A 26,036-nucleotide genomic window follows, 5' to 3' on the forward strand; every position below is an offset into this window, starting at 1 on the left:
ACAAAACTTAAAAGACATACATATAATCATTTAATTTAAATTAACTCTATAGGGCGCCTGGGTGGCTCAGTGGGTTAAAGCCTTTGCCCTCGGCTTGGGTCATGGTCCCAGGGTCCTGGGATCAAGCCCCAGATCGGGCTCTACTCGGCAGGGAGCCTGCTTCCTCCTCTCTCTCTGCCTACTTGTGATCTCTGTCCATCAAATAAATAAATAAATAAGTCTTTAAAAAAATAAAAAATAAAAAAATAAATTAACTCTATGAATGGGCTTCACAGCAGATGAACCCAGAACTCAGAGAGCAAAAAGATCTGAAGAAAAAAGATCTGAAGAAACGATCAGCATCGAAGCAGAGAGAGCAGAGAAACGATGCGAGGGGAGGTTTACAGGCCCGCGCAGATGAAAAAGGCTGAACTAGTGTGTAATCCGAGCTTCCGAAGAGAGAAGAGAGGATAGAGCAGGGCTAAACGCCTAAAGAGAGAAAGGGTGAAAAATACTGACTCAGAAACTCCAATAAATTCCAACAAAATAAATAGAAATAGAAACAAAACAAAACTCACACCTGGCTAGGCATGAAGAAACTGCCAAGCAGTTTCTTGACAAAGGGAAAATCTTCAGACCAACCGCAGAAAAAGGCAGCGTATTGTCAAAGGAACCACTGTACCACTCATCGGTCATGACAGTAAGGCAGAAAACAGTGGGGCGCCAACAGGACAGCCATGACCTAGAACCGCACACCCTCCAACACTATTCCAGAAGGAGGAAGAGGCAGGACACGTTTTCAGAGCCTCACTAATGCGGAGATCAGCTAACCTTTTCTGTAAAGGGCCAGATAGTAATCACTAGGCTTCACAGGCCACCTACCCTCTGTAACACCTTCACGACACCACTGGAAGGTGGAAACAGCCGCAAGCGATACACAAACAGGCCTGGCCGCGTTCTAATACCACGAACCAAGTGCAGCCCACAGGCCAAGTCCAGCCCGCCGCCTCACTCCTGTTCGGACTGACAGACCTCAGGCAGACCTTGTTTGAGATAAAAGGTCTCTTGTGCGAGCAAGAGAGTGGTGCATGCGTAGTCCTAAACATCGTGGTTTCACACCATCTCTTGTCTCACAGAGAGGGAACACAAGGCGGAGGCATCACACGTATGATGACAAGTACCTTGCGGATGGGGGCGGGTAGGGCTGACGGTCAAGTGTTGACTCACGCTGCTGCAGAGCGGAGGAAAGCATGGACAAATTTTCTAGTGTTAAAACAAAAATTAAGTAACTTCAAAATTTAAGGGGGAGGGTGGGGGAGAAAGAAAAGGCAACCGTGAGAGAACAGAAAGTATGTACTGGCCACCGCCCGAACTCCCGGACAGAGCTCCGAAACCCCAGTAACTCCCCGTGGGGTTAGAACACTCGGAGCACCTTTTGTTCTGGGTATTTGGTCTCTGACCCCTTCCTGACACAGGGCTCTGGAAACCCTGCTAATTTCCTAGGTGATGGGCGTGTCTTTTGTTCTAATGAGGTGACTCCGGGTGGGCTCCTGGATAGGGGCTGGTCACCAGAAAGACCACACTGGGATTAGCAGGTTGGAACTTTCAGCCCCACCCCATACTCTTGAGAGGGGAGAGGGGCTGAAAATGGAGTCGATGACCCCCAGGTGCCCACCTGAGGAAGCCTCCATAAAATCCCAGCAGCATGGGGTTGGGAGAGATTCTGGGTTGAACACGCGGAGGTACCGGGAGAATGGCATCCCTGGAGATGGTGTGGAAGCTCCACGCCCTTTCCTACACACCTTGCCCTAAGGATCCCCTCCATGCGCTGGCTATCAGAATCATTTATCATATCCTTTTATCATAAACTGGTAAACAGAGGAACTGGCTTTCCTGAATTCTGTGAGTTGCTCTAGCAAATTAATCAAACCTGAGGAAGAGGTCATGGGAGCCTCTGATTTATAGCTAGTTGGTCAGAAGCACAGCCTGGACTTCCTGGTAATGGGTAGCCCAGCAAATAAAAATGCGCCAGTAAGACAAAGATGTGAGTAAGACAGCAGATAACTCTAACCCAATGGACACATACAAGAAGACAACTTCAAACTTGTATTTTTTATCACAAATGGAGCATTTGCAAAAATTTTATCCTAATATATTTTAAAGTTGAGAAGAAATGGATAAATCCTACACTAATTTTCCTAAATCAAGAAAAAATACAAAACTAATAACCTCATAATCACTAAAGAAATTGAAATCAGTAGTTAATCTTTCACTAAAAATAAGAGAAAACTCAGATTTTACCAGCAAATTCATCATATAGTCAAAGAATAAATAACTCAGACTTTAAAACTCGTCCAGAATATAGAAAAAGGAACATTCTCCAACTCATTCTTATGAGACTGGCATAACCCTGATAACAAAACCAGATGAGGAAAAAGACAATAATGTCCACACTCAACACTTCTATTCTACCCTGTACTGGAGTTTCTGGCCAGAGAAATCAGGCAAAAATGAAATAAAAGGCATTGATTAGAAAAGAAGAAGTAAAACTATCTCTATTCGCAGATGACATGATCTTGCATATAAAAAATCCTAAGGTAACCACTAAACTATTTATTGGAACCAATAAATGAGGTTGCAGAATATAAGATCAATACACAAAAATCAATTTCTATATAACAATTTCATTTAAAATAGCACCAAAAAGAATACTTACAAATAAATTTAACAAAAGAAATACAAAATATCATGAAAACTACAGGGCATTGTTGAAAGAAATTAAAGATCTAAATAGTTGGAAAGGTAGCCCATGTTCATGGACTGGAAGCCCTTATACTGTTAAGATGGCAATACTCCCCAAGCTGACAAATTCAACACAATCCCTAAAAAGAATCCCAACTAACTTCTTCGTAGAAACTGAGATACAAATTCTAAAATTCATATGAAATTGCAAGAGACACAGAACAGCCAAAACAATATTTAAGAAAAAACACAAAATTAGAGGATGCACATGTCCCAATTTTAAAACTTACTACAAAGCAACTGAAATCAAAATATTGTGGTATTGGTCTAAGTATAGACAGACAAAGAGGTGGACGGAATACACCTGAGACTCCAGAAATAAACCCATGTGTCTACAGTTCACTGATTTTTGACAAGGTTGCCAAGACCACTCAACAGGGAATACACAGTCTCAACAAATGGTGCTTAAACAACTGAAGATCCACATACAAAAGAATAAAGTTGAACTCTTACTTCACTCTCTATACAAAAATTAGTTCAAAGTAGATAAAAGACTTAAGTGTAAAAGTTAAAACTATAAACTCTTGAAGAAAACAAAGACATAAATCTCTGTGACTTTGGATTTGGCAATGGATTCTTAGATACGACACCAAAAGCACAAGCAACAACAAAAATATTGGCAAACGCTACACAATATTCATTCAACTTAAGAACGAACTCTCAGGCACGAGTCAGTACTGAGTGTTGAAAGAGGGATGCGTACTCTTTACATTCCAAATACGCAAGCAGAAAAGCTAACCCACACAAGAGAGCCCCAAGAGAGGTTGGCATCCAGGCTAGTGTGCAAACCAGCAACACATACAGCTTTGAATCTGCTGACACCACTAAAGGCCTCTGTCCTGAAGGACTTATAAGAGAAGAGCATCCTAGAAAATTCTTATAACTGTTCATTGGTTAACACCTCAACTACAAAGAAAATACACTCCCCGGAAAAGACTTACACGGCCCTCGTGGAAAGCCATTCTTTTCTAAGTTAAATATTCCTGGGTACTGACTTAAGACATGCTGGGAGGGGAATAAAAAAAACTAAGGGACAGTCTCTGGCCCAAAAGGCACTTGTAGCATCACTGAAAACCCTTTATCACACACACAAAAGCATCTAAAACATTACAGACAAAACTACACGACAGGAGACATCCCAAGTCAATACAAAACTGGTTGACAAATGAGTCAAACAGGTACTGTGTAAGATGTTCAGAGGAGGAGGGGAAGAAAAAAGAAATCACTGTCAGATCTAAGGTGATTAGAGAGGGCTTCACACATTGCAAGGGAGGCTCAGCACACACACAGACCGCAGGGGAGGCTCAGCACACACAGACTGCAGGGCAGGCTCAGCACATACACAGAAGATGGGGCAACACAATGGTCAAGGGTCAGAAGAGCGCCTTTCCACTGTACCCCTTTCTGTAGCTTTTGAATCCACTACTATGTTTATTACCTATTTAAAAACAAATAACATTTTTGAAAAACCACAATGTAAAACATGAAGGACACTTACACGTCCATTGTCTCGTCTTCGTCAACTGCTGCTACGTGTGGGAAGGTCCCCAGCTGTCAACTGTACGTCTTCTCCTCTAGCCTCAGAGAGCTTTGTCAAAACTCCTTGAGTGTTAACTGAAAGAATGGATCTTTAGGAGATCAAGAAGGGTCGCGGCAGGGAGACTGGACAGGGATTAGTGATCCAAGGATGTCCCTGGGTGGAGCCTGCATGGCAACCAACCGTCCACTGCACACCCCGCCCTTGATGCCAGCGGCTCACTCATGGTGGTAACGCAGGGTGTCGGGCGCCTGAACCCCACAGCTTCCTCATGCCACTGCCTTCGCCTCATCAGGCAGCCTTCCCAGCCTGTGTGGCCCACGTAAACCCTCTGATGCTTTTGCTATGAATGCTGCTGTGACCCCAGTTCCACATCCTTTCTTAAAGCTAAGTCAACCTGGGCTGGAGACATTTGAATGAAGAGCCTGACCCCCTATGAGGATGTGAACTACGTACCACAGCGCTCTGTCTCTTGTACAATTCGTGGAATTAAAAATGAGCTACTTAATAGATCGACAGGGAACTCAAGAATACAAACATGACCTTTGAAATACCAGGGATAGAATGTAGCTCTACGGGGCTGCAGCCAACCGAGTTAACAGTTAAAGTCCTCTGTCACTTGTCACAGTTACAAACATCATAGCAAGTAAGTGGCTGTATGGAAGGAAGAGCCACACAAGCCCTTGCAAAAATTTTAATTATAAAAGAGTGTTTTACATGGGGAAACCAGACTTACTGTGGTGATCATTTCACAGCGTATACAAATATCAAATCACTATGGTATAGTCCTGAAACCAATACAATGTTATATGTCAATTAGAATTCAAAAACAAAAACCAGTTAAAAAAAAAAAGTGTTTTAAAAAATGTATCCACTCAAATTAATTTTAATTTGTTAACTTTGTTCCATTCTACAGAGCATAAATATTAAGTGCTTATAAAACACACTTCATCTGAAATGCTTTAAATATAAAACACAATTCAAGCCTCAAACAATGCATTATGATCTCGTGACTACATTTACAAAACACAGTAATGAAAAGTTAACAACTTCAAATAAGTAGATAACACTATACAATGGCTCATCCCACGAATGATCCTTTAAACAGAGAGAAAAACCACACAAGCAATGTCAATTAGTGTTATTCTTTCAGTAGTACTATGGAAGACTTCAAATTCTGGTAGTGGTTTTAAAATTTAAATCACTTTCTAATCTGGATCAAAAATAGTATAAAGTCTTTAAGGTACTTAAGTTAGAAAACTTTGACTCTCCAGTTGGCAATGTGACCTTTGAAGTATGCCAACGGTGCACACCCCCAATAAGTGGATGCCCAGGCCCCATCTTGTAACAAACCCGGGACTTGCTGGCCAGGTCACACGTGCGAGAGCCTGGCCTTCCAGCTCGGTGACAAGTGTACAAAATCATGACTCTCGTATCTCACATAAAATCCAAGAACGCATTCAACAAAAAACTAACCTGTGTGCTTTAGATTTCTTAAAAAAAAAAAAAAAAAAAAGTATAAATCAGATTTTTAACCGTCTCAGTGGAAATCCATTCTCTAAAATGTCATAGTTGCATTCGTCTTCTCTCAGCTGAAAGGGTGAAGCACGATCGCCACAACCTTGTTACAGACTAAAATCCAACAGGTAATTCCAACTCCACCTGGAAATGGAGAAGCTCACCGTAAGAGAGCACACCTACAATCTGCCCGCATTTCTGGTACCTTTAATTTACAGGAGGTCAACCGTTTTGCAGCAGTGCTCGGCTAAGGAAAACTAGGTGTGTGTTTCCTCGATTCAGAGTCAGCAGACCTCCTACTGATGCACAGGGCTGCCTTCCTTCCTAAACAGGAACTCCGCAGGACAACTGCTAGAGGGATGTGCATTGTTATATACGATATTAACAAACAGTAAAACTGCCCCGTATGACTATTTGTTTTTCCTTCTTAAAAAACCATTATAAACAAAGCAGCATCTACCCATGCCTTTCTGGCCCAGCTGGTGACGGAGAGACAGGAAGTCAGGCAGCAGGAGTGGCCAATGGCTCTCTAGATGCCTGGAAGGGCGTCCTCGCGCTCTCCTACTCAGTGGCATGGAGAGCCCACAGGTGGGCAGTGGTGCCCACAAGGTTGGGTGAAAGCTGGGGGGAGAGGGGAGCAGGGTGGAGGGTGTGGTGAAACCAGGATATCTGAAGCAGTCACTCCTTTTCACTCAGTAATTCACCTCCAGCAACAGATCACAACCAAAGGCTGAGTAACATGCAGCATTATTCCTGACAGTAAGAAATTAGGACCTAAATACTATCTTCTAACAGGGGAATTAGTACATCATGATACATCCCAATGAACAGTAGCTATTCAAATTCCTTAAAAAGTTTACTGATACAGGAAAGGGTTTACAATATAAAGTAAAAAGGGGTCTAAAATTCTATGTGCCAGGGCGCCTGGGTGACTCAGTGGGTTAAGCCTCTGCCTTCAGCTCAAGTCATGATCTCAGGGTCCTGGGATTGAGCCCCGCATGGGGCTCTCTGCTCAGCAAGGAGCCTGCTTCCCCCTCTCTCTCTGCCTGCCTCTCTGCCTACTTGTGATTTCTGTCAAATAAGTAAATAAAATCTTTTAAAAAATAATAAATAAAATAAAATTGTATGTGCCAGATGATCTTAGTGGTATAAATAGGAAAAAAAAAGAGTGGAAAAATGTACCACAAAGTTAAAAGAGGTTAGCTATAGCTTATGAGATGTTTTTCTTTTTTTTTTTTAAGATTTTTTTTATTTATTTATTTGACAGACAGAGATCACAAGTAGGTAGAGAGGCAGGTGGAGAGAGAGGGAGAAGCAGGCTCCCTGCTGAGAAGAGAGCCTGATGTGGGGCTCGATCCCAGGACCTTGGGATCATGAACCGAGCCGAAGGCAGAGGCTTTAACCCACTGGGCCACCCAGGCGCCCCTTATGAGATGTTTTTAAATTTTTCTTATATCTCTAATCATTCTACAATATGTACTTTTTTTTTAAGATTTTTATTTATTTATTTATTATTCATTTATTTATTTAAAATAAAGATTTTATTTATTTGCCTCCACACACGATCGGAGGCAGAGGAAGAGGGAGAAACAGATGCCCCACTGAACAGAGAGCCTGATGCGGGGCTCGATCCCAAGACCCCGAGATCATGACCTGAGCTGAAGGCAGACACTTAACCCACTAAGCCACCCAGGCGTCCGATATGTACTACTTTTAACACCCAAAGCATATCATCACATTTCAAAAATAAAAGAATGGCCAATAGCAGTAAATGCTGCAGAGAGATCATGCGAAAGAAATGAAGAGGTCACAGAACCTAGAACCTAGAGATCAGGGTTTCAACAACCAGGGTATCAGACAAGGTACGGGCTGACATTCTGTAAGCAGACCTAGGGTGAACTCTAGCTCTGCTACTTAACATTTCGGAGACACTGGACAAGGTAACCAACTTCTCCAGACCTGTGTCTTCACTGTGAGCCTTGTGTAAGGCTCACAGGCTCAAGAGTGAATGGATGAGCATGGGTTCCTTCCCCCTGTACCCCACATGTCTATAGAGGCCTAGCCGTACACTTATGCTCTGGGTTCCAGAAAACTCTTACCTGCTACTCTAGTAGGAAATGCTACCAGGCGGTCCAGCGGTGTGATCCATTTGCTGGGCACCACGGCCACAGGAACAGAGTAATACTTCCAGATGAGCGACACCATCAGGGCAGCCTGCGGGGACAGTGCTGATGAGTGCGACAACCTGCTGGCCACATGCCCCCGGTAACCCAAGACAGAGGAGAAACCGGCCAACACACTGAGGAAATGCTCCAAGCTGATGACCTCAAGCCCCAGCAATGCAGTCCTTGCAGGACACAGACACATCCACACCGCCACCGATCTGCTGGCACCCCGAAACACAGTGTCTGATTAAAGACCAGTTCACAGGACATCTAGAACACACTGCTTCCAAGCAGGGTAGCCTTCTTATTGAATTGCCACTTTACTGTTTTAACCTGAATAATAAATATGCACTATTAAATTAGCTGATATTAGCTGATAAATTAACCACAGTCTCCTATAACAAAGGTATTCTTTTCTCACTGAGCATTTCTTTTAAGTAGCCAGCCTATGATAAATACACCTTATTAGTGACACCAGCAATCTCATGCCTCTAAGATTCTTGAAACATCAGTCTGTTCTCTCCCCCCACATCACCACACACACACACACACACACACACACACACAGTGCTGGCATCTGCGTGTGGACAGAGCCCTGTGAGTCTAAACAGTGGCAGCGAAGCAGAAGCATCCTCTCCGCTGTCTTCACCCATCCCGTGCCTTGGAGAAGCTGCTCAAATGAGCAGCCTTAAAAGGGGGAGTCTGGCTTCAATCCCGCCCCTGGGAAACCTAACCGGTGTCAAAGCGACAGGACCCCAGGGAGAGTGTACATCACTGCACCCAGACACCCTGGGCTTGCAGGGCTGACTCGAGGCCTTTGGTGCAGGGAGGACCACACGCAGCGCTGAAACCCAGAGTCCCTGACAGCAGCCGCAAGCGTGGACACAGCATGGCCACGACCTCAGGGGGAAGCAGCAGCAGGAGTAGCTCCCCAGGAACTCTCTTATCCCAGACAGGCCCGCTGAGGACCAACAGCACTGGACTCAGATGAGCGCGGCAGGTCCCCACCTAGACAGTGAGCAGCATTTTCCACGTCTGCGTGCCACGTAACAAGCAAGGACCCAAACCGACCATCTTAGCAAATACAAGACCTAAATAAGCTTCTCTCACTTCCCCACGGGCTCCCCAGGCTGCACTGGAGTAATGGCACCACCCAAGAGTCCCAGAGAAGCTACGTCAGCACCCACGCGCTAAAAAACCGCAGTGTTTCACAAGTCAGGAGACAGACTGTCCTGGAACCCTCATGCACTGGCGGGAACGCAAGCTGGTGCAGCCACTGTGCAAACAGTATGGAGGTTCCTCAAAAAGTTAAAAATAGAAATACCATATGACCCAGTCATTCCACTACCGGGTACTCACCCAAAGAAAACAAAAACAGTCACTGGAAAAGATCCACGCACACCTAAGTCTACTGCAGCATTATTTACGGTCGCCAAGACGGGGAAGCAGCCTGCGTCCATGATAGACGAACAGATAAAGATGAGGTGGTGTATTTATATATATTTACACACAGACACACACACGGAACACTACTCAGCCACCAAAAGGGATGAGATCTTGCTGTTTGTAACAACAGGGATGCATCTAGAAGGCCTACTGCTATGTGACACAAGCCAGAGGGAGACAAACACCGGACCACGTCACTCATATGTGGAATCTGAAACACGAAACGAATAAATAAAAAGCAGAACTATGAATACAGAGAACACACTGATGGCTCCAGAGGGAAGAGAAATAGAGGGATGGGGAAACAGATAAAGGGTATTAAGAGGTACAAAGTTCCAATTCCAAAGTAAGTAAGTCATGGAGATGAAGTATAGCAGAGGGAACGCAGTCAATAATATCGTAATCACGTTGCACGATAAGGGATGGTGATCACAGTTATCACGGTGAGCAACGAGCGACGTAGAGAATTACTGATTCATTATGTGGTACACCTGAAACTAATAGGACACTGTTAATTATACTTCAACTTAAAAACAAAGAGAGAGAGGGACGCCTGGGTGACTCAGTTGGTTGGGCAGCTGCCTTCGGCTCAGGTCATGATCCCAGCGTCCTGGGATCGAGTCCCACATCGGGCTCCTTGCTCGGCAGGGAGCCTGCTTCTCCCTCTGCCTGCCACTCTGTCTGCTTGTGCTCACTCTCGCTCCTCTCTCTCTCTCTCTCTGACAAATAAATAAATCTAAAAATCAAAAAAAAAAAAAAAAAAAAACAGAGAGAAAGGCTTTCCTTCAGTCTAACTGATAAATGCACAGCGTTCAGCTCCGTACTGGCAGGATCACGCAGCACAGCCACGGAAAGTGGAAAAAGCCTGAACTCTTGGACCTGGATCCTGGTGGCCGCAGTTCTGGGGGACAGTCCATAATCAACTTTAACGACCCCAGGTGACACAACAGGACACTTACTTGCAATACATAGAAGGCAACACTTATAACCCATTTGATCTTGGCCAACTGAGCTGTCCGAGCTTTCACTGAAAGGAAAAACAGGATGAAATCATTCTATCAGTCCTGAAAATAAAGGAAAATACTCAAGTACACAGAAATGTTATTCTCCTCCTACAAAATAGCTTCTAATCATGTTGTACATTTGTTCAGTATATTTAGAAAATAGAAAACAGAATTTCTTAAAAGCCACACATGATGCCATGCATTAAAATAGAATCACACACAGATTGTAAGATTTGAAGCTTTAATTTTGAACACCCTTAAAACTACCCGTCTACGTCAGAGATTCTTTTTATAGTGTACTTACCAACAGGACTACATTTGCTCCCCAGGTCTCCCTGTATACACTGTACGCTAACCCACATGCGGAAGCCTAGCTTGTCCTGGGTCTGGGGGGGGGCGGGGGAGCTCTGTATGTCTTACTAGCCTGGAGGCAGCTCTCTCACAGTGCGCATTCATTCCCAGCACACGGGTGGAAATGTCTTCATCACAGAAGACTGTTAGGAACAGTGTGTCTTCATCACAAAAGACTGTTAGGAACAGTGGCCAACACAGCGATGAACAAGACCTGACCGTGACCGTGTCAGTCTATTCTCAGATAAGGACACTCTGGGCACGTTTGAGAGCGTCCACAAAAGCCCTTGGGCATCCACTGTGACACCTGCTCTAGGCTTATCACGAAAAGTGTTGAGGGGCTTTTGGGTGGCTCAGTCAGTTAAGCGTTCCTCTCAGGTCATGATCCCAGGTTCCTGGAGCTGAGCCCTGCAAACTGCTCCCTGCTCAGCAGGGAGCCTGCTTCTCCCTCGGCCTCCCATTTCCCCTGCTTGTGCACCCGCTCTCTGACAAATAAATAAAATCTTTAAAAAAAAAAAAAAAGGGAAAGAAAAGTGTTGAATTTCAAAATGTCTACCTACAGAAACGAAAAAAAGCTAAGAGAACGTTAGTTGTTTCTGTGTTTAGGAAACAAAGGTCCACCGACAAATAAAGAGAAAGTAATCATGACTACGGAGTTTCTTCTGGACAAACTCAGAAGTTCCTCTCAACATTTAGAACATCTAAGAATCAAAGCACATGTTCTACCAATCTTCACAGAAAGACTTCTCTGTTCCTCAGCCCCCATGAAGTTTTCCGCACTACAGGGGAAACCAGTACCGTGAGTTTTAAGCTTATCCGTCATCTTGTTGATCTTTCTCTCCAGCCTGGCGTATCTGGCGAATTCATCCATCATGTTGACGGTGGAGAGCTCCTGCTTCATGTCCTGGATCTCTGCTCTCATCTGTGCCTCCTGCTCGGCATCCTTCTGCAGCAGCCTGGACATCTGGCAGAGTGGACAGCTGAGGTCAGTGCCTTCCCACAGGGGGACACCTGCCCCACCCCATCCTAGTGCTGCTGCTTCCAGCTGGGCAGGCTGCCCTTGACCCGCACAGCCAGCCTCTGTGGCCTAGTCCTGCTGTTGCCCTCTGGGACCACCACAGCCATAAACCGCCTCTGATGTGAATCACCGGTCAAATTATACTTTTCCTTTTGCAGACATGCCCATGGATCGCTCCAGCACAATGTCTGGATCTTTCACCATAATGACAAAATTATAAAATGAAAAATGATTATATAATTATAAAATGAAAACCAATTCCAGCCATGATTCAGGTAACAAGGACCACACATTCTCTTCCCTTCCTGAAGAATTTAGTCCTGAATTAGGTAGGCAGAGGAAGGGGACGGTGCTAGTGAGGAGGGAGTAACCCAAAAGGAAGACTTAATCCCAAGCACTGTCAGGAGGGCATTCCCACAGAGGGGCACCCTGGCAAGGGAGGATAGAGGCAAGCATGGTGATGTGAGCATCTCCAGAAAGGGCAGCCTGGCATAAGTGTCAGAGTACGAGGCATACAGGATAAGAGGAAAGCACCCAGCCAACCGCAGAGTCAGAGCCCAAGCGGGACCGGCAGGCATTGGGATGGGGAGGAGGAGGCAGCAGTGGGGATGAGAGATTAATTACAAGGGACTGATCAAATACAGTAAACAAACTGAAAATAATGGGAGCCCGTTTTCTCACTTTCAGAACTGGGGGTTAGAAATATGGATGAGGAAGAACCAGAATGAATACTGAAGTGTTGAATTAGAATCGGAGGCATGGGTGTGAACTCGTGGTTTTTGGTAGAGAAATATAGATGTAAATGTTTGTGAAGAGGCGCCTCCAACAGCCAGACCCCCACATGGACGTCCCCTGATGCCCCCCACCCTCCCATACAATTGCGGGGACACCGGCCAGCTGGAGCCAAGGACAGATGGCAGTGGCCACCAGGTGGCGCCCGGCAGCAGGCCAGGATGCCTCAGGAACGACGGACAGCAAGAGTTAAGGGGGTGGGGGGGGGGAGTGGGGATGCAGGGAACGGAGAAATCCTTCGGGACCCACCCCCAGCGAAGAATGAACGTCCCACAGGGTCAGATGCAATGCAGCGAGAACACAGCATCCCTTCTGTGACACCGGACAAAGGTGTTCGAAGAAGGCCATCCTGCCAACTCACTGCCCTTGCCGTATTCAGAAACGCCAGCCATATGAGTCAAGGAAATACCGGGAATCCTTCCAGACTGGAGAGATGCGGCAAGTATGTGCAATGCCCAGTGCTGACCGGGACCCTTTGCTACAAAGGACCTTGGCTGGAATGGTGCAGGTCAGAAGGAAGGTTCCTGATGGCTGAGTTGTGCATAAGGCACCTGTTTATACAGTAATGTGTCGGGGAATGCAGGGGCCCAGGTTAACAACTTGTTTTCAAGAAACAAAATCAGTTCTTTGTATTGTATGCATACCTTTTTGGCACGTTTGTTTCAAAATTCTAAAAAAACAGATTAACAAAAAAAACGAAAGGGGATAATGTATGTAAGTGTACTGGCACATAGCAAGTGCACAATAACTGGGTTTGTCCCTCGGCTTGGGGTCCCCTCTATACAATAGGGCAACTCTTCAGATAGAGCTGGGAGCCGCACCCCACCATGGGTGTCCCGGGGCGTCTGCATAAGTGTGGGTTCCCAGGACAGTCTCTGAGGTGGCAGCCTCTAGCACCTGCGCAATGAAGCCCTTCAATGAAGCGGGAAGCTGGCTTCTCCCCCCCCCGCCCCCCCCCCCGCTGCTGTTCCTGTTCTTGGTCTCTCTCTGTGTCAAATAAATAAATAAAATCTTTTTAAAAAACTTTTTTAAGATTTTATTTATTTATTTGACAGAGAGAGAGAGATCGCAAGTAGGCGGAGAGGCAGGCAGAGAGAGAAGGGGAAGCAGGCTCACCGCTGAGCAGAGAGCCCGATGTAGGGCTCAGTCCCAGGTCCCTGAGATTATGACCTGAGCCGAAGGCCAAGGCTTAACCCACTGAGCCACCCAGGCGCCCCAAAAAACATTTTTTTTAAGAAGACCAAAGATGTTTTACTCAGAACTAGAAGGTGAGTGAGGGTGGGAAAATGAGCTTGTGGAGGAGTTTAGAATCTTACCGTTAAATTAGACAACTGTATTGCTTGGGAGGGAAAATGATTAAATTAGGTCTGCAAGTACACAAAAATATCTGGAAGTATTTAAATTTGCAAACAGGTACCAATATTAATCCAACACCTCCTTCTAAGTGACAGTTAAAATGTGCTAGAATTATGAATTAAATAGTAAAATCTAAAGGGATTTGAATTTAAGTGTTCTGAATATTAATTTTTCAAACAAAAATAAACCTCTGACCTCCTTATGTATTCAAAGGCACCTTCCAGAACCTTAAACCTCTCACTTGACAGAAACAAATAAGCTGTGTGGGGTACAGCTTTTTCAGAGACCTGGAGATGGGTCCATAAAGAATCCTCAAGCAGAAAACGAGTTTTTCCAAAATTCTAATTAAGATGACAGGCAGTGGAAGAATCTAGGGAGAAAACAAGGGTAGAACCGATCCTCCTTGTCACCCTTGTCCCCCAGACGCTGGCTGCCAGCCTGCATGAGCTCATAGTGTCCTACCAGACACCCTCAGATCCTTCCTGCCCAAGTTCCAAACCCCTTTCCGAATAGACAAAATGTTACAGTTTGAACTTGGAGTCACACCCGGGAAGAGTCAAACCCCACTCCGCCACTCAATGGCTGGCATCTGGACTAGACCCATCTGAAAATTAATTGATGTATAATGACATTTAAGCACAGAGGTTCGTCCCTCCTGGGACACAGGGGGCACTAGGTGAATGACATGCTGGGGTGGCCTGCTTAGATGTGTTCCTAATACTGGCGACGCACTTTTCATCCCGAAAAGGGACCAAGGCTCCGGCGAAGCTATAGACCCACACGAGGACTCCGAGTTAGGAGCCCTCCTCACGGCACTAGTCCCCCGCACCTGGATGACCCCATCCACGAGGTCCCGAAGGCGCATGTGCACTCAACCCCACTGCCCCCTCAATTACCCCCACAACTAATATTCGGGGGCCATCCTCACGCCTGGTGGTCTCAGGAGGAACCCACCAGGTGACTGTTTTCAAAGAGGGGAGGGTCTCAGGAAGGCCCCTACAGCAGGAGGCAGGTCCTGCAGTGTCCTTCCCTGGCCTCCCTGGCCTCGGGAGCCTGGGCCCCTAGAGGGAGAGGGAGGCGGCCACTTTTTAGAGCAAAAAGTGAAGGCAATTTCAAAGTCATCAAATATGAAGGTGGTGGTCACCCCACAAACCAAACCCCAGAGGCAACCTGCACGGAGTCCACCCTCAGGGTCTGAAGGCGGGGGGGGGGGGGTGGGGTAGAAGAGGACGGGAGGAAGGGGCTGTTGACTCCAGCGCAGCGCCCACTCTCTCGGCCACGTCAATCCTCGGGCGCCTGAGTAGTGCGCCTCCCTACACCCCGCCTCCCACCAGCGTTACAGGGGCGCATGCGCAGTGCACACAGCTCGCCAGGACGCCCTCCGCCGCTGCCAGGCCTGGGGCGCCTGCGCGGGGCGCCTGCGCAGTGCACCTCCCTAGAGCCGTGCACAGCGGCGCCCCCAGGGGCATCTCTGTCTCCCTCGTTCTCTGCCTTTGGTTGAGGAAAGTCCTGGTTCACCTATTAAATGAGCTAGGCCTTCCCATCCATATGCCCTGTGACCAGCTTGAAGAGAATTAAGAACTCTCAGGAAAAGTCCAACCAAGTCAAAACCAGGACTGGGTGTCCTCATCCCGGCCCCCATCTCCACCCAGTATTGAGCTGAGGTCCCCTCCCAGGACCCTGCAAGGCTTTGCTAGACAGAAGACTTGTAATACCTAAGAGACTGACTCAAGGGCTTCAACCAGCCTACCTGACTAACGGGATGGTGCGCCCCCACCCCACCCCGCCCCCCATTCCTTCTGGCTGAGTGGAAAACGCTTCCGAAACACTGGCAAGAACGCTATATTGGACGTACGAGGACATGGCCCATTCCCAGTCAAGCTTGGTTTCTCCTCGGGGGTCTTCCCCACTTAGGTCCTCCAAAAGGGCCTGTAACAGGAAGCCTCTAATGGTCGTGAAAGAAGGGAGTTGGGGGAAATCAGAGGGGGAGATGAACCATGAGAGACTGTGGACTCTGAGAAACAATCTGAGGGTTTTGAAGGGGAGGGCGGGGAGGGGGGGGGAGTTGGGTGAGCCTGGTTATTATGGAGGGCATCTAATGCATGGAGCACTGGGTGTGGTGCATAAACAATGAATTCTGGTACACTGAAAAGGAATTTTAAAAATTAAAAATTAAAAAAAAAAGAAAGAAAAGGAAAAATAGCGCCTTACCCTACCCAGGAGCAGAGGGTTCCTTACGGCTTTACCCTGACCCTTACCACAAACCCAGTGACCAGGCGGTACAGATCTCTGCTCGGATAAGTATATGTGATGACCCTGACAACGAGCGTTAGAACCAAGGGGAGACAGGTTCAAGAAAGCTAACTGTGTTGAGGTTACAGAGGTCATACAACCTGTGGGAAGTAGCACAGAATGTGAACACAGTGCTTTTTCGTCTAAATGAGTAGCATCCAGGGACATAGCCTCATGTGCATCCAGACTGCAGCAATAACCCTTGGTGAGTATGTCCTAGCCGAGCACCAGCGTGGTAGAAGCTTGGTTAAGGAGCCGGATGATGATAGCTCTTACTTATAGCCACAGCCATACCCCAAACACACACTTCTCTCCCCCTGCCAAAAGGAAATTATGAGCAATTCATAGAGGAATACCATACTAACACAGTCTCTTTCAAAGAAGTCGTCAAACTATCACTCTTTGCAGATGTTATGATACTATATGTGGAAAACCCAAAAGACTCCACTCCAAATATGCTAGAACTCACACAGGAATTCAGTAAGTGTCAGGATATAAAATCAATGCACAGAAATCAGTTGCGTTTCTATACACCAACAACAAAACAGAAGAAAGAAATTAAGGAGCCAATCGCATTTACAATTGCACCTAAAAACATAAGATACCTAGGAATAAACCTAACCAAAGAGGCAAAGAATCTGTACTCAGAAAACTATAAAGTACTCATAAAAGAAAGTGAGGAAGACACAAAGAAATGGAAAAATTTCCATGCTCATGGATTGAAAGAACAAGTATTGTGAAAATGTCTATGCTACCTAAAGCAATCTACACGTTTAATGCAATCCCTATCAAAATACCATCCATTCTTTTCAAAGAAATGGAACAAATAATCCTAAAATGTATATGGAACTAGAAAAGACCTCGAATAGCCAGAGGAATGTTGAAAAAGAAAGCCAAAGTTGGTGTTATCACAATTCCAGACTTCAAGGTCTATTACAAAGCTGTCATCATCAAGACAGTATGGTACTGGCACAAAAACAGACACATAGATCAGTGGAACAGAATAGAGAGCCCAGAAATAGACCCTCAACTCTATGGTCAACTAATCTTCGACAAAGCAGGAAGGAATGTCCAATGGAAAAAAGACAGCCTCTTCAACAAATGGTGTTGGGAAAATTGGACAGCCACATGCAGAAAAATGAAACTAGACCATTTCCTTACACCACACACGAAAATAGACTCAAAATGGATGAAGGACCTCAATGGGAGACAGGAATCCATCAAAATCCTTGAGGACAACACAGGCAGCAACCTCTTCGACCTCAGCCACAGCAAATTCTTCCTAGAAACATCGCCAAAAGTAAGGGAAGCAAGGGCAAAAATGAACTACTGGGACTTCATCAAGATCAAAAGCTTTTGCACAGCAAAGGAAACAGTCAACAAAATCAAAAGGCAACTGACAGAATGGGAGAAGATATTTGCAAACGACATGTCAGATAAAGGGCTAGTATCCAAGATCTATAAAGAACTTATCAAACTCAACACCCAAAGAACAAATAATCCAGTGAAGAAATGGGCAGAAAACATGAACAGACATTTCTGCAAAGAAGACATCCAGATGGCCAACAGACACATGAAAAAATGCTCCACATCACTCGGCATCAGGGAAATACAAATCAAAACCACAGTGAGATATCACCTCACACCAGTCAGAATGGCTAAAATTAACAAGTCAGGAAACGACAGATGCTGGTGAAGATGAGCAGAAAGGGGAACCCTCCTACACTGTTGGTGGGAATGCAAGCTGGTGCGGCCACTCTGGAAAACAGCATGGAGGTTCCTCAAAAAGTTGAAAATAGAGCTACCCTATGACCCAGCTATCGCACTACTAGGTATTTACCCTAAAGATACAAATGTAGTGATCTGAAGGAGCATGTGCACCCGAATGTTTATAGCAGCAATGTCCACGATAGCCAAACTATGGAAAGAACCTAGATGTCCATCAACAGATGAATGGATAAAGAAGATGTGGTATATATATATATATATATGCAACCATCAAAAGAATGAAATCTTGCCATTTGCAATGACGTGGGTGGAACGAGAGGGTATTATGCTGAGCGAAATAAGTCAGTCTGAGAAAAACAATTATCATATGATCTCCCTGATATGAGGAAGTTGAGAGGCAAAGTGGGAGTTTGGGGGGTAGGGAAGGAAAAAAAGGAAACAAGATGGTATCAGGAGGGAGAAAAACCATAAGAGACTCTTAATCTCACAAAACAAACTGAGGGTTGCCAGGGGAAGGGGGGTAGGGAGAGGGTGGTGGGGTTATGGACATTGGGGACGGTATGTGCTATGGTGAATGCTGTGAAGTGTGTAAACCTGGCGATTCACAGACCTGTACCCCTGGGGCTAATAATACATTATATGTTAATAAAAAATTAAAAATTAAAAAAATAACTAACACAGCCTCTTTGAGCAACTTAGTTTCATATAGTTCCAATAAGAGGTGAAATGGGATGGGGTATACAAGAAGAATCAAGGTGAGAAAAAAGATGGGCAGGCAAACCACAGAACGGGAGAAAATATTTACAAATCATATACCCAGTAAGTAAACAACTCCTCACCCAACAACGACAACAAACCAAATACTCACTCACTCCCCACTCTGAGCCCACAGAGGATGCCCTTCCCTTACGGACAAGCACCTGATGCCCCATTAAAAAGGGGGCAAAGGACTTGAACGGATATTTTTCCAAAGAAGATATACAGATGGCCAATAAGTACATAAAGTGATGTTCAACATCACTAATCATTAGGAAAATGCAAATGCAATCAAACCCATAATAAAATGGCACCTTGCATCCATTGATGACTATTATAAAAACAAAACAAAAGAAGCCAGCAAGTGCTGGAACTTGTGGAAAAATCAGAACCTTGTACCTTGCTGGTGAGAATGCAAAATGGTGCAGCTGCTATGGAAAATGGTTGGGCAATTTCTCCAGAAGTTGAAAATAGAATTACCATATGATCCAGTAAACCCACTTTGGGTATTTACCCAAAAGTACCGAAAGCAGAGACTCGAACAGGTATTTGCACACTAGTGTTCCAGCAGCATTATTCACAATAGCCAAAAGGTGGAAACAATCCCATGTCCATCAGAAGGTGAAAGGATAAACAAAATGTTGTATACATACACAATGAAATATTATTCAGCCTCAAAAAGGAAGGAAATCCTAACACACGCTACAACCCGGAGGGCATTATGCTGAATGAAAGAAGCCAGGCATAAAAGGAAAAATACTGCATAATTTCACCTACATGAGATAATCAGAGTAGTCAAATTCATAGAGACAGAAAGTAGAACTATGGTTGCCAGGACTGAATTGAAAGAATAGAGACTTACTGTTTAATGGACAGAGTTCCAGTTTAGGAAGATGGAAAAGTTCTAGAGATGGATGGTGGTGATAGCTGCACAATAATGTGATGATTTAATGCCACTGAACTATATACCCCAAAATGGCTAAAATGGTAAATTCTAAGTTGTGTATTTTACCACAATTTTTTAAAAAAAGAGAAAAAAGATGGAGAAGCCAGTTTTTGAGGGTCTTTTATGAAATGCAAAGTACTTGGGACATCATCTTAAAAACCTAGCAGTGTCAAGGGGGAATGAAGGGTTAAGAGAGAATCCCCTATGCCTTACTTGGACAATGCAGGTAGTACAGTCCTTGAATAGAATCTTACATGAAACAGGTACTCCACGAATACTGAAAGAATAAAGAAAGAAAGGAGAAATCCTGCCTCGTCTTAAATAATCCCCCTTCACACACACACACACCACCACCACCACCACCACCACCACCGTAAATCAGGAGATAAGAGCAGAGAGAACTGCGTTTGCCCCAATAATGCCACAATGGCACGCACCCAGTCTTGGAGGTCTTTCAGGTCTGTAGACTCCCGCTGTGGGCATAAAGGGGGCGCCCTTAACCCACACACACCTCATCAAACCTGCCGCCAACCCTATTACCAAGCTCCAAGAGGCAGAGGGACAAAACCAGGAGAATCACAACCCAAGGATCAGTCTCCACCCCTGTGGTCACTAACTGGATGCACAGTGACCCTCTGAGTCAGACTCCTCCTTTGAGGTAAAGGGACATAGGATGACGTTCGCATTTTACAGCAGCCGTGACAACCGGGCACGAGATGCTGTACTCCTGCCTACGCAAAACGCACGAGAGAGCTGCTCCCCAGTGCCCTTTGCTCTCCTGAATACAGGAAGCGTGACACAGTGCCGAGATTCCGTCTACACAGGCTCTGACCGCAAGTGGGGGGCGGCTGCAGCCTGAGATCCTTCCACCTGGGACCTGGCACGGCTGGCACGGCTGGCACTCCGGCACTCCATGCGGGAAGGCCGCGGCCTCCAGGAAAGCATGGACTGCGCCAGGCGCTGGCCCCCAGCAGCGAAGGCTGCGCGATGCCTCCGCCGACCAAGAGATAACGGAAACCAGCGCGGCCGGCTGGCAGGGGGGCACTGCGAACTCCCAGTGTCAGGGCTGCTGCCACGGGAAAACGCGGCCAAGTGTCGCCAGGTCATTCTTTCTCCCTGAGAATCGAGAAGTCCGGATTTGGGGGGTAAAGCTTTGCAACTTTAGATGCTAGCAATTAGCTAAAAAAAAAAAAAAAAAAAAAAAATCTTAAAGCAGAACGGCCCAACCAGACACTTCTGCAGGCGCAACGCGGCCCTCGCGCGGCCAGTCTGAGACCCCCGTACCTACGCCAGGCTCGCCGGGGACCGCGGCGGCCACCCACCGGCCCCTGGAAGGCGAGGCAGCCACTTACGAAGGAGGAGAAGGACGGGAGGAGGATCCTGAGGACATTGCACCCAAACACGAAGCTGAGCACCAGCAGCCACGCCCAGCGGTCGGCCTCCGCGCCGCTCATCCCGGATGCTCCCGGAGGTGCCGGCTCTGCTAAAGTAACTCCATGGGGACCACGCCGGCGCCCACGCCGCGCGGGCGCCTGCGCAGTGAGGCCCGGGGGGGGGCCGTGCAGGCGCGCCTGCGCGCCTGCGCACTGTGCCACACTGGGCGTGGAGTCAGGACCGTCTTTTCCTCTCGGTCTTGGTGGACGCTTTCCGTCAGTCCTTAGCCTTTCCGGCTTCCGTAGCCTTTCGCACCCGCCCCACCACCCCCCTGGCCGCTGCTTTCCAAGCTCCGGTGGTTGGGCGGCCACCAGCTTTAGTTTTAGTTTAGCTGCGAGCCTTTCCTTATCATTACGAAATGCGTACTTTCTTTAAATTGACTCAGTTTTATTCCTAGATGAATTTATTTTAAAATAAGCCTCTCCATAAATGGAATTCTACTACTAATAAATGGAATACTACTACCGTAATTATAGTAGCAAGTGACTATAGTAGCAAGTGACTATTTTGTAGTTAAAGGTAAAATGTCGTAAGTTCACATTTCAAAACAAATCACTGAAATAAGTCTAAAGAATTTACAAATCTCCATACCTAAAAAATAAGCATTAAACAGAAGGTACTGTTTACATTCAAACCCACCTGTTTAGATGAATTGAGGTTTCAGGGCAAAATAATCCCGATTCAAGTTTGCATATAGTAGATAAAGCAAAAGATATTTAGCAGGAGGCGCCTGGGCCGCTCAGTGGTTAAGCCTCTGACTCTTGATTTGGCTCAGGTCAAGCTCTCAGGGTTGTGAGATCTGGACCCCACACTTAGTGTGGAGCCTGCTTAGGACTTTCTCTCCCTCGGCCCCTCCCCGCCGCCACCCCCCCCCCCCGAATGTGTGTGCGCTCAAGCCCGCTCTTTCTCTCTCTAAAAATAAAAAATAAATTAAAATTAAATAAAAGATGTTTAGCTGCCCCTTCTGCCAAGGTTGGATTTTGAGAACTAACTAATCAAATGAATCAAGGAACTGTGGTTCTACACTGTCCTCACAAAATGAGCAAACCAGGGGTGCCTGGGTGGCTCAGTGGGTTAAGACTCTGCCTTGGGCTCAGGTCATGGTCTCAGGGTCCTGGGATCGAGCCCCGCATCCAGCCCCGCACTGAGCTCTCTGCTTAGCAGGGAGCCTGCTTCCTCCTCTCTCTCTGCCTGCCCCTCTGCCTACTTGTGATCTCTCTGTGTCAAATAAGTAAATAAAATCTTTTTTTTAAAAAATGAGCAAACCTTTTCCAATCTCTAAAAGTAAGGAAGTTTTCTTCGAGCCCAAGTTAGGACAGTTGCCTGGGAAACATGCTCCTGACAGGAAAGAAAGTGTTCCAGAGAATGATCAGTTTTTATAGGTTTATATGCCTTTTTACATCTTGTGCAAGCTCAAAAGATTATAGATTAGCATATAGGCAGCAATCGTGAGTTTTATCACAGAGGAATGCAGGAAGCAGGAGCATTGATCAATTGCTTAGGGACAAGATGGTTCTGCTATAGGCTACTTAGTCACGAAGCAGATGTACAATGCATGAGTGGAAGGCCATAAATCAAGTTTTTGGATTAAACAAAGTTTATTTACAGTTGTGTTGACTGAGAAAGAAATCAGAAATGGCATTCCTTGTATACCAGGCCTTTAGAGTTTTTCTTTCATCATATCCCCTTTTTGATCAATAATCTTTAAACAGAAAGCATTTATGATTATTTTGCCCCTTGATGCCAGAGTAATTGCTTAGTTGCCCTGGGTCCATCATGTCCCTCAACACTAGGCACGATGTAAGTCACCTAGGAGTTGGGGGGGGGGGTGTTGTTCAACAGTATGGCCTTTAACAGGGAATACCACAGCCAGTATATATTTTTCAATCAGATCGAACTGTCATGCAAACATTGTATGTGTGCTTTGTAATGAATTTTTGCCTTTGCATTTTTGTAACATTCATAACGTAAATACAAAAATAGCAATAAAAATCCAAGTAATAATATTTGAAGACCTAATGGGTACTAGATACGGAATTAGAAAGAAAAGAATCCCCCCAAAAAATTCATTACAGGTATTTTATAATATTGAATTAACTTGAGTATCTATTTCCTTTATCTGTAGTTATTTGTGCCTTGTGATATGTTTGAGCTAACTGGTTGAAAATGTAATTAAATTTTCTGTGATTATATGTAACAATTTCTCTGGCCTGTAAGTTTCCATAGATAGTACATCTTGTGGTGGTTTTAATTCTATCTCCCAGAACATTTGGTCATCAGTATTAATATTAGAATAATTTTTGTTAGAATCAGGCCACAGTATTTGAGATAGAAAGTCAGTATTACACCATATAGGAGTAGAGTTATGATGAAAAGTACTCTAGTTACAAAATAAATCAAGGAGTATTACAGCGGTGGTTTTTTAAAAAATTATTTATTTGAGGGGCGCCTGGGTGGCTCAGTGGATTAAAGCCTCTCTTTTGGCTCAGGTCATGATCCCAGGGTCCTGGGATCCAGCCCCGCATCGGGCTCACTGCTCGGCAGGGAGCCTGCTTTCCCCTCTCTCTCTGCCTGCCTCTTTGCCTACTTGTGATCTCTGTCTGTCAAATAAATAAATAAAATCTTTAAAAAAAAAAATTATTTATTTGAGAGAGAGAGTGAACACAAGCAGGGGAAGTGTGAGGGGTAGAGGGAGAGGGAGAAGCAGACTCCCCACTGAGCCGGGAGCCCTACACGAGGCTCAATCCCAAGAGCTCAGGATCATCACCTGAGCTGCAGGTAGACACTTTACCAACTGAGCCACCCAGGCACTGCTACAGAGGTGTTTTGTAAACCTTCCCAACAGCATCTTCTTTTCCCATGTACCATACATTAGTTTGTATAGGCATAGCTGTTACAGGCCAAGTTGAAGCGAATTCAGGGCTCCATTGTTGTTTAGGGCCTAGCCATATATTTTTCCTGAATTCACAGATGTCAGAAGATATTGGAATCCAATAAGAATCATTGTCTAAGAAGGCCCATCTTCCTCCATGGGAAGAACTTTGGTGGTATTTATAATGGTTTCTATTCCCATTATGACAGTGAAATAAGTCTACTTAGCCATAAGTTTGATACCAATGCAGTAATTTAATATTTATGTATATTTATGTACAAGGGTCTTTGATGATTTTCTGCAGATTAAGAGAGCTGTACATTTTGGGTTTCTGCGGTTAATAAAGAAGGCCATTGACCCATAGTTACCTCAGAATCTTCTGGGATGAATGACAAATTTAGATTTAGGAGGTGGCTGAATTCACCAAGTCACTCCTAAAGTATCAGCTTTGGTAGATGCCCATTGTTTGTTCTTATTATGTCTTAGGTTACTCTGTCAGCAAAAACATAGTTTGTGAGTACATTGGATAATTTGGCATGTTGGACAAGCTGCAGCTAAGTTTCTCCCTTTGTACCTGGGGATCTTTCTTCATACATTATCATCTAAGTTTATGGAGACACAATGGTCAATCTGTTGAGTATTATATTTACTGCCGGTTGAAACTGTGTTAGGTAGCACTTCTTGAAAGGCTTTTCCTAGTAGAGGTACTTTATAAGCACCAGTGTAGCTAAAGGAACATTAGAGTAAGTCCAAGAGGTCATAAACATTTCATCTAAGTTCTCATCATAATAAAGTACTCAGGTAATATTCAAAGTTATATTAGTTAAATCTGCAAGTAGCCATGATATTTTATCAGGACATAATAAAGGGGAGGTGAAAGCAAACAAGTAGGTTTACAGTCTTCTAATATCACAATGTTTTAAGAAAAAAAGATTAGAAAGACAAGCCTGGTCCCAAATCTTGGGAAATCAGTGTACACCAATGTCAACTACTCCTCATCCTAGTTTGTAGCTCAGATGTCTCTGATGATCCTTCAGGGGCCCGCTAAATGATGAGGCACAAAGATTTTGTCTATTCATGAGCTGTTGTGGTGATTTCATGACATCATCTATTTTTTTCAGTTTGCAGGGCTTCAGGAAAAAGGATAGTTTTAATTCTCAAATGATTCCAAGTCAGAAAAGTAGGAGAAAAATCAAAGTGTTTGTTTGAAGAAATGGAGCCAGGCATTGGAGGACACTAAAAGAACCCAAAATTGAGTTGTTTGTAATGAATAGTATTAAAATCTCATATCTACAAAAATGTGTTATTGAAACATGTTCTTTCTACAATCGGTCTCATTTGTACCAAAGATAGCCAAATTATTACTAATTTCTTCACAAAATAAATCCAGTTCTAGTAAACTTTGCCTATTTATTTACCATGTAGGTAAATAAACATGGTAGTGATTTACCATGTAGGGTTTTTAAAATATGCTTTGATGGAAATTTTTTAAGATTTTTTATTTATTTGAGAGAGACTGAGCGAGAGAAAGAACATGAGCCAGGAGGGGAAGAGTGGGGGGAGAGAGGGAAGCAGACTCCCTGCTGAGCAGAGAACCCAGGACTCTGGGATCATGAGCCGAAGGCAGACATTTAACCAACTGAGCCACTCAGGTGCCCCTGGTACTTTTTATCAGGAATTTCAGATGGAACTTTTTTTAAATTTAATTTTATTTTTTCAGTGTTCCAAGATTCATTATTTATGCACCACACCCTGTGCTCCTTGCAATATGTGCCCTCCTTAATACCCACCACCATAGCCTCTCAAGGGCAGAAGCCAAACTAAATTCTTGCTGTCAGTGCCTGCAATGCTTATAGATTTAGGTGAATTCCTCTTCTTGAGGTCCCAAAAATAACCTGAGGTTCCTGCACCTGCCAGAAATTGACATCTTTACTCATCTGGTAAGGCTACTGGGAACTCTGTAAGCAAGATAGCAGACCAGCATTTCCAAGGGATTTTATTGGCCCCCAAAAGTCAACCTTAGTTCCTTAAAGCTGTCTG

At 45.0% G+C, this 26,036-nt stretch overlaps 1 protein-coding gene across 2 annotated transcripts; it reads right to left on the reverse strand.

Annotated features, from left to right (window-relative positions):
• Window positions 1-4,970: 4,970 nt before the first annotated feature.
• On the reverse strand, window positions 4,971-21,392 carry GET1 (guided entry of tail-anchored proteins factor 1). Of its 2 annotated transcripts, XR_013967114.1 has the most exons (6): window positions 21,043-21,392; window positions 11,601-11,766; window positions 10,407-10,474; window positions 7,936-8,050; window positions 5,795-5,980; window positions 5,037-5,106 (listed from the first exon to the last, which is right to left on the reverse strand). XR_013967114.1 is itself a non-coding variant. In XM_080808347.1 (5 exons), exons 1-5 carry the CDS (start codon window positions 21,142-21,144, stop codon window positions 5,907-5,909), a joined length of 525 nt encoding a protein of 174 aa, XP_080664473.1. In that variant the 5' UTR covers window positions 21,145-21,392; the 3' UTR covers window positions 4,971-5,906. The 2 variants fall into 2 exon arrangements, 1 of the variants encoding a protein (XP_080664473.1); XM_080808347.1 differs by having other exon boundaries at window positions 4,971-5,980.
• Between the last annotated feature and the right edge of the window lie 4,644 nt (window positions 21,393-26,036).

Source organism: Martes martes (assembly GCF_963455335.1).
Source record: "Martes martes genome assembly, chromosome: 1".
Taxonomy (NCBI): Eukaryota; Metazoa; Chordata; class Mammalia; order Carnivora; family Mustelidae; genus Martes; species Martes martes.